Genomic DNA, 8,589 nt, shown 5'->3' with positions numbered 1-8,589 from the left:
AGATAATCCATGTGCTTTCTTATCTCTCTCTCCTTGTAGGGTATTTTTCCTGGAGGAACTCAGGGAGAGGCTCATGGTTTGTGCAGTCTTTGTGCTCCATGCTAAATGATCATGGGAAACAACTTGAGATAATGCAGATCCTCACCAGGGTCAACTACATGGTGGCCACAAACTATGAATCGCAGTCGGAAGACCCACGCTTCAGCGAAAAGAAGCAGATACCCTGTGTGGTCTCCATGCTCACTAAAGAACTTTACTTCTGAAAGCATATTCAAATGGTTGATGTTAGGGCACACTTCCCCCCCACCCCAAGGAGATTTTATTGTACACTCAGTCCATATCTCATGATTTGTACTGGCTTCTTATATTTGGAAAAGGTGATGTATCCAATTGCTGAGTCCTAATCAAGGCTTTATAGGAGGAAAAGCAACTCTGGACCAGACCCTCAGCTGATGTAAAGTCCATAACTCCATTTTCGTATATAGAGCTATACTGATTTACACTAGCTGAGGATCTCATCCTCCATACTTAGCAACAGAGAAAGACTGGAAGCTATCCTCCATATTACTTGCTCTGTACGCTCAACTGGATGCTGTTGAATCCTCTGTAGTAACTTTTTTCAATTTTATGTTTCATTTTCTATAGTTTTATTTCTTCCCCTCTCCCCCATCTCAGAAGTTTTGGAAAACAAATCTCTTTTTCTGTCTAATTTTGTCCCTTCCATTTGATTGCTAATATTTTTGATTTCACATTGTTTCTAGTACTACATCACTAAAAATGTGGCAGCCTTTCTACTTACTACTTCATGTTTAATGAGAGCTGTATAATTATACATACAGTAGTTTTAGGAACCAATGTTAGTTAACAGTTAGAAGGCAACACAGGGAGAGTACAGATTGCATTGGGGTGTGACTAATGCAAATTTTGTGGATGATGATTTATTTGTGCTGCTTAATTTCTCATTGATTAAATAGTGGATTTACAAATATTGATATTTAAAATCCAGAGAACAGTTCCCTCTAGCAGCTCAAAATTAGTCTGAGTTGGAGCTAAATAAGTTGGCAGTGTCTCTTTCTAGCTTGCTTTCATTAGAAATCTGGTGATTGTATATACAAGTGTCTTTTTGCAAATCTTCCAATTCTACCTCCTTTTCAAAAAAAAGTGTTCTTGTAAAACGTAGGAACTACTTGAGCTATATCTTTTTCCAAGATGGAAAAACTGCAGTGTATTGACATTCAGATTCTTGCTGAGTAATAGTTATTTCTCTTGACTTGGCGTTATCTTTCTTGCATGCTGTTCAATGCTAAATAACTGGATAGCGAAGATGCATTGTAACTCAACAGTTATACCAAAAAAAATGTTTTGTCAGTCCAGAGAAGTTAAACAGTTCCGGAAAGCAGTATGTAAAACTTTTACATTAAATACTAGCAAAATAAATTCTGGGAATCTTCCATTAAATTACTTCTCCCCAGGAACAACAGCTCTTCCCTGAAATCTTCCTAGGGCAGCACCATTATGCATCACTTCTTATTACAGTTTGTGTCCTTAAAAATCTAACCCATAGTTGGGATCGGGTTTCTGATCTCAGACATAAACCTCTTTCTCTAAGAAAAATAAAGAATAGTGACAGATATACTTGGTTTACAGTGCTCTAAAATTTACTTAATTATAAGTCAAAAACAAGGCAGGTAAATAAAGAGAACATCTATAGAGAGTTAGATAAATAGAAATGTAATGTTAATGTGGCAAAGATTTTCATCCAATTTTCTTATCATACAAGTAGATTTTTACTTTGCAAACTACATATAAAATGTAAAAGCAACCTGAAACAGTGAAATTACTGATTTTTGCATGTAGGTTATTCAGATTAGAAAGTGTCTTGTTCAGAAATAGTTTTAAAAATCAACAAAGGATCAATTAGTAAGTTTTATTTTAGAACATATAATTTTATTGTTGAATAGAAACAATGACATTTTTCAGTAATAAGTGTGATTATTTAAGTTGAGTTTGTCTGTTTGTTTCATTTTGCATACACTGAAAGTACTTCATAGCAAGGTAAACATTAATCAGGTAGTAGAACTGCCTTTAACTACTGTGCTGTCTTTTTTTTTTCCCTTTGGATCTGAGCTAGCAAATGATTGAGTTCCTCTTTAATATGATCTCTCATGAATATTCAGTAGCTATCCCAAAAATGTGAGGTTAACCAATTGTTCACTTAACTGGTAATGGATGAAGTAGTCTTTCTTTTCCTAATCAAAATATACAGTAAGGTTCCTTGAAAATTTCTAAAAATATGCATATTAGTGCCAAATTTGTAAGTTTCAGTATATTTTCTTACTGCTGTGACAGAATGAGGCACTTTTTCTTAAATTAAATCTACATGTCTGTGAATTTCATAAATAAATATTTTATGGAAAACTTGATCAATAAATAATTTAAATTTCCTGCAAACGTCTACTTGAGTGTCATTTCAGGTGGAAATGCAGAATGCAACCTCTCTTCACAAGAGATGATGGGTCTTTTGTGCCCTTGCCTACATGAGCTTTTCCAGCCATGCCATGGAAGTATTTTGGAAGAGTTGGCTGCTCTCCATGGTTTTGATTTGGTGGGCCAGATCATCAGTTGGAATAAAACAACATAGGTCAAGTTATTTTTATGGAGTTATGCTCATTTATACCAACTGAAGATCTGTCCTTTACTCAGCAGACAAACCAGTTTCATGACCTGGTGATTAATCCAGCTAAAAGTTGAATTAATCATTTTATGGAACTAGTTAGCAAGCACTTCTTTTTAAATCCCATTCCCTAGCTTCCTGACACTAGGGACTTGCCTCTGTTTGATCAAGAGAAACACATCCTCCTCTCAACATTTTCAGTGTTTATTTTTTCAGAGTTTTTCACACTCATCATGGCCTGTTAGTAGCTGGTTTACTGAGATTTCACTTGCCTATAGAGTAAAGTTCCCCTATAGAATGTTCTGCTGCCTCAAAGGCTCCTGAATGGGATAAAGTGTGGGGGCAGAGCCACAAAATACTGTGAAACCTCTACAAGCAACCTCTGCTGAACAAGGATTTCTTCTGCATATGCCCTTGGGAACTACAAAAAGGCGCCAAGAGACATGGCCTAGCTTTGAGGGTTTAAAGCTTTTAAAATGATGCTGAGAATTGTGGTAATTTTACTTAACATCCTTTTAAGCAGCAGTTCTTCTCTTTCCTGCTCCAGTTGTGCTCTTGGTTAAGAGTGGTAGAAAATTATATTTAAATAAAAGAGAACTGTGGCAAACTTATTTCAAGCAATATTAGTTACTAGGGGTAAAATTAACTTGTGATGAGGAGGGATGTGCAAGACCCTTTTTACTACCCTTTGTGCATCCCCAACATGCTGTGGAGTTGGTCTCCAGGCCAACCCATTTGGGGCTGGTGAAGGCGGCCAGTTTGGAGTTAGGTTGGGTGAAGATTCTGCATCAGCTGGTTCCATATGAGAGCAACTAAAGCTGCTAGCCATACTTTGCCAACAAAGTGATCTGAAATTAGACACCAGTGAGAACAGTTTGGAAATTCCTGGTGAGTAGAGGAAATGGCAGCTGTCCAGCTAAGGAGGAATGCAACCTAGCTGTGCTGTTCTGAGAGGGGTTGAATCACTCCTCTGTTCTCTGCGGAGAACTGTTAACCTGGCACTCTCAACAGTAGTGAGACTGCTTTGCAGCTAAACCAAGTGGAGCTGGGAAAGGATGATGCAACCAAATTCCTTTCTCATTTAGGCCCTGATCCAAAGGTCATTGAAGTCAATGCCTTTGCTTCAAGCCATAATATAAACACATTAATTGCTTTATTTCCCCCAACCCCTTCAAAGAAAGACTGTAAGAACTTGGTATTTTCCTCTAGGGGAAATCCAGGTTTGAGAAGAAACCCAGAGACAAGTTATTTGGGCAGGAGATGGGACAATTTCCTGAATTAAAATCTATGTGTTACACTCCTCTGAAAACCCCTTCATGTATATTTATTGTGATATTTCAGGGGCTGCATGTATGGTTCTCTTTGTGGGAGGTTGTTATCCTTTCTGCTCTATTCAGGTACTTATGTGTCTCCCACGTCCATAGCATTAGAGAGCATAGCAAGAGTATGTGCTGCTTAAGAAAGAAAGAAGCTCAGCCCCAATCATCTTTCACTCCAATTCCAGCAAATACAATATACAGATCAAAGATCAAACCTACAGTGTGTGCAGATAATGTCAGAGAGGAGGTCGACTTTGGAAAATTATCCAAAAGAAAAGGGTTTTATGGAGGAATCTGAAGAAAGAGAGAGGCTTCTTGACTTATAGGAAAAACACTGTTCCAAGTATAGGCACCAATTTCTGTGTCTAGATGGAGTATTACTTGAAATTATTTCTGCAAATATTCTTTTTTGAATAATTTCTACAAGCTCAAATAGTCTCCCACTAGTGGAATTCTCAGCTCACCATCTATGTTCCACATTCTAGCTCCTTCACTCTGTCTGAATAGTGCAAAGTAGCTAGTCAGGAGAAAAAAATCTGACCCAGTATCTTTGACTGAGTCGTAATGAGCCAGAGAACATTTTGGTAGAGATATTCCATTTAACAGGTCCTTTTGGTGACCTATATGACATGGGTTGTTGAACAACCTGGTTCTAAGAGGGCAGGTATCAGAGTGACAAAACTCATTATAACTAGCACCCCTGTTGGATATCTCAGCAGAGAAGCCAATGAATGGGCATGAGACACCTCTGAGGTGGTGTCTCCATGCCAGGTTGAAAGTGCATTGACAGGGTAGTGTGGGGAAGGCTGCACCATCTTTCAAGGGCTGTACATTCAGTTCTAAATTTTTATATCAGACTCCTAAATGTTTGTTGGATTGTAAAATAATGTTATCTACAAAGAATGATAGAGTAAGCAAAATATCAGGCTTGTGCTGAGGAAACATATAGACCAACGGGAAAACTGAAACAAGAAAACAAAGTTGTCATTGTTTTACTCCTGTCTAGGAGACATTTATGGTTAAATCCAGCATGCTTTTTTTTTAATTAATCAATGTATATTAATCTCCTGGATTTCCCCTTTTTAAACAATTTGTCATTCAACTAAGCTGCTCTGGTAAAATGTAGCATATGGTGGAAGGTTGGGAATTTCCTTGTGTGTCATATTTCACATTGTTTGTGTTTTGCCAACTGGTATAAGTAGGTAGTAACAGGGCAGGGCAGCAACACAGAATAGTGAGGTTGGGAGACCGATACAGTGGATCTGTGACCATATAAAGGTGCATGTTTCTAAGATCATCTACACAGTAGCCACCTGTTGCCTGTAAGTACCAAAACAGCTTGTTTGTCGTTCACAGTGTTATGTCTGAAGTTTAAGATTAACCTCCATCTTAATTGATTTGCCGGACTTAATTTGCGTTTTTAAAGGCTGAAAGAAATCAAATCTCTTAATACAAAAGCCTGAGGAAGCACAATCATAAAATTGCCATTGTCTATCCTGAATGAGATCTTCTCTGTTTAAAAAGGTTCCGCCTCCACCCTAATGAAAGAAAATGATTAATCTCAATGATTAAACTGTGGTTTACAAAATATCAGTTGAGTTAACGTGGATGACTAAGAGCCCGATTGTAATTTAGTTTCTTTTGTCTTTCTACCCATGTAGCTTGACCTTTACTCAAATTTAGACGAGTCTTTTTTCCTGCTCCCTTTGTAGACTCCTGCAATGTTGCTTTTGTGACTGTTACAGCATTCTGAAAACTTTGTTAATCAGGCTTTAAAGATCTTTCCTGTGCCGTCCATTGAAACAAAAGGGGCGTCAGAGTGATATTAAAACTAAGAGGTAGAATGCAAGTGGCTATGCATTTTTTTTCAATGCTCCAACATTTTTATTTGTAGTTTTAAAGGACAATGGATGAAAATCGTATTCAGTACACTTGATAACAGATATTCCACCACAGCATTTAACTACAAAACCGCCTCTCACAAGGCAAAAACACAAGGGTTTCCAAAAAGAAAAAAAAAGTACAAATTCTCTCTCAAGGTCTCTAATGGCATTAGATTTGCAGTGGTTTGTCTTCCCACCTGAAACAGCAGCCACCTGAGTCAACTACTTCCATCTCTATCCTGGAATATGGCTGGGGTCACCCAAAAAGTTAAATGTCAGGAGACGGAGGCCAGAAAATAAAGAACAATCTCTTACCACCCTCTTCTCTGTCATACATAGTGTCTGATGAAATTGGAGTAAAAGAAGCCACCTGAATCCCTCAGTCTGGAAGGGAACCTGGCTAAGCACTAGAGGAGGAAATTGCAACACTTTCAGATTTTCCTGGCAACGGGAGGCATTACAACTACTTGTGTGGGACTAGTTAGTTATTGCTGCTATAACTGATAGCCAGGTCAAATCAAAGTTGTTATAAGAAGCAGACCTGACTTTACAAGTAAGTGGCTCTTTTAGAGCTATTGAGAATTGCTTCCCAAATGAAAGAACAGAACGGTATCTAACTGAGAGTGTCACCTACAAAAGGTAAACAAATGAAAGAGACCAAATTTGTTTTTCAATAAATGTGGAAGTAATTGCACTCCCATGCACTGCTACAGACTAGGGACCCAGTGGCTACGCAGCACTTCTGCAGAAAAGGACCTAGGGATTACAGTGGACAAGAAGCTGTATACGAGTCTACAGTGTGCCCTTCTTGCCAAGAAGGCTAATAGCATTTTGGGCTGTATAAGTAGGAACATTGCCAGCAGATCAAGGGACATGATCATTCCCCTCTATTTGGCATTGGTGAGACCTCATCTGAAGTACAGTGTCCAGTTTTGGGCCCCACAGTACAAGAAGGATGTGGAAAAATTGGAAAGAGTCCAGCGGAGGGCAACAAAAATTATTAGGGGGCTGGAGCACATGATTTATGAGGAGAGACTGAGGGAACTGGGATTATTTAGTCTGCAGAAGAGAAGGATGAGGGGGGATTTGATAGCTGCTTTCAACTACCTGAAAGGGGGTTCCAAAGAGGATGGATCTAAAGACTGTTCTCAGTGGTAGCAGATGACAGAACAAGGAATAATGGTCTCAAGTTGCAGTGGGGGAGGTTTAGGTTGGACATTAGGAAAAACTTTTTCACTAAGAGTGTGGTGAACCACTGGAATGGGTTACCTAGGGAGGTGATGGAATCTCCTTCCTTAGAGGTTTTTAAGGTCAGGACTTAGTTGGGGATTGGTCCTGCTTTGAGCAGGGGGTTGGACTAGATGACCTCCTGAGTTCCCTTCCAAACCTGATATTCTATGATTCTATGATTAATTGTAACATAATGCAAAGGCATCCAGCACATGGAGCGTGGTGACATACACACAATAAAGTAACCAGTTGGCACAAGTTTGTGGCTCTCAGCCCAAACTGCAAAGAAATAGCTAGAAGACAAAGCTGTGATTGTGATGATGAAGAAATGGAGTTCTTGGTTGGGTAAAAGTGTTGAAAGGCACAATACCTAAAGCAACAACAAAAATACAGCAAATAGAGTATTAATCTAAAATCACTTCCTACCACCAAACTCCTTCCGGGTTCAGTTCCACATTAGGATTCTGATTTAGGTCTGTTCCCACTAAAAACTTATGCTTTAAATATTGTTAGAAATACACATCAAAGCACCTCTGAAAAATTCTACCCTACTATTAGACAGGTTCTCTTTCCATCTCTGTTACTCACTGGTTATATAACATTGGGCAGATCACTTAACCTCTCTTGGTCACAGTGTAATCTCAATTACACCAATGAAAATATGGAGTAATTCCAATGAAAAGGAGTTACTCTGAATCTATACCAAGATAACGGAGAACAGATGTTCTCCCTCAAATACCCAGTCTATAAAATACATATCTACCTTTGTTGTGTGTCATGGGCCCAGATCTTTCTAACTTCCATTGAAAATCATTCTGTTTTTCAGTGCCAATCACACTGGGCACTGCCAGAAACAAATAATCATAATAAACATTGTTTCATGGTTACAGTTGCTGTTTATTTGTGAAAGGAACAGAAAGTAAAATTCTTTGGGCAGGTTTCCTTGGTGTCAAGCGAATCCCCTTGTCCTATATAAAAAGATATTTGTGATCATTTTTGGGAAAGTTTGTGATGTGTTTTCTTTACTAAGTGCTAGATTCTGGCAGTGGAGTTCCTTGCCAACAAAGGCACTGCTCAGCTCATGTCAGGGTGAAAGAATCTAGCCCTAAATCTCTGCTTGTTTTGATTTTCTAGGTTGAAGCAATTGGAATGGCTTTCAAATCTACAAAAAACTCCACAGGTATGAATCAAAATCTACTGAGATTTGTCAAATGAAAAGTTGCTCCAGCTTTCAAATTATTACAGTTCTTATGTAACATCCCCACCAATGAGGTGCTGGGCATCTCACAGAGAAGGAATGAGGCAAGTCTCTTTCCTAAAGACATTTCAATGGATAACATAGAATACATGGGAAAGGAATGCAGCATACAAAAAAGTGAGAGGTTAAATTGGCATATACCAAATGTTAATGCCATAATTCCACCCCCTGTGGCTTCTCCCAGTAACCACATGCTCTTAACGCAGCCTTCTCCCCTAAAAAAAC

The 8,589-nt window shown here is 38.6% G+C and overlaps 2 protein-coding genes across 4 annotated transcripts in view; both read left to right on the top strand.

The window, feature by feature from the left end:
* Positions 1-2,451, top strand: part of CASP7 (caspase 7) — a 32,838-nt gene extending 30,387 nt beyond the window's left edge. For both annotated transcript variants that reach the window (XM_038409907.2, XM_038409905.2), the window contains one exon: positions 40-2,451. In XM_038409907.2, coding sequence (XP_038265835.1) covers positions 40-263 — 224 coding nt within the window. In that variant the 3' untranslated portion in view covers positions 264-2,451. The remainder of the gene's footprint in view (positions 1-39) is intronic.
* Positions 2,452-2,578: 127 nt separating this feature from the next.
* The window catches only part of PLEKHS1 (pleckstrin homology domain containing S1), a 30,860-nt gene continuing 24,849 nt past the window's right edge, over positions 2,579-8,589 (top strand). The window contains exons 1-2 of one of the 2 annotated variants that reach the window (XM_038410805.2): positions 2,579-5,315; positions 8,241-8,286. In XM_038410805.2, coding sequence (XP_038266733.1) covers positions 8,256-8,286 — 31 coding nt within the window. In that variant the 5' untranslated portion in view covers positions 2,579-5,315; positions 8,241-8,255. The remainder of the gene's footprint in view (positions 5,316-8,240; positions 8,287-8,589) is intronic. The other variant, XM_043518652.1, reaches the window with a different exon arrangement.

Source organism: Dermochelys coriacea, chromosome 7 (genome assembly GCF_009764565.3).
Source record: "Dermochelys coriacea isolate rDerCor1 chromosome 7, rDerCor1.pri.v4, whole genome shotgun sequence".
NCBI lineage: Eukaryota > Metazoa > Chordata > Testudines > Dermochelyidae > Dermochelys > Dermochelys coriacea.
Note: the sequence above shows the minus strand (reverse complement) of the source record. Positions and strands in the feature narration are given on the sequence as shown.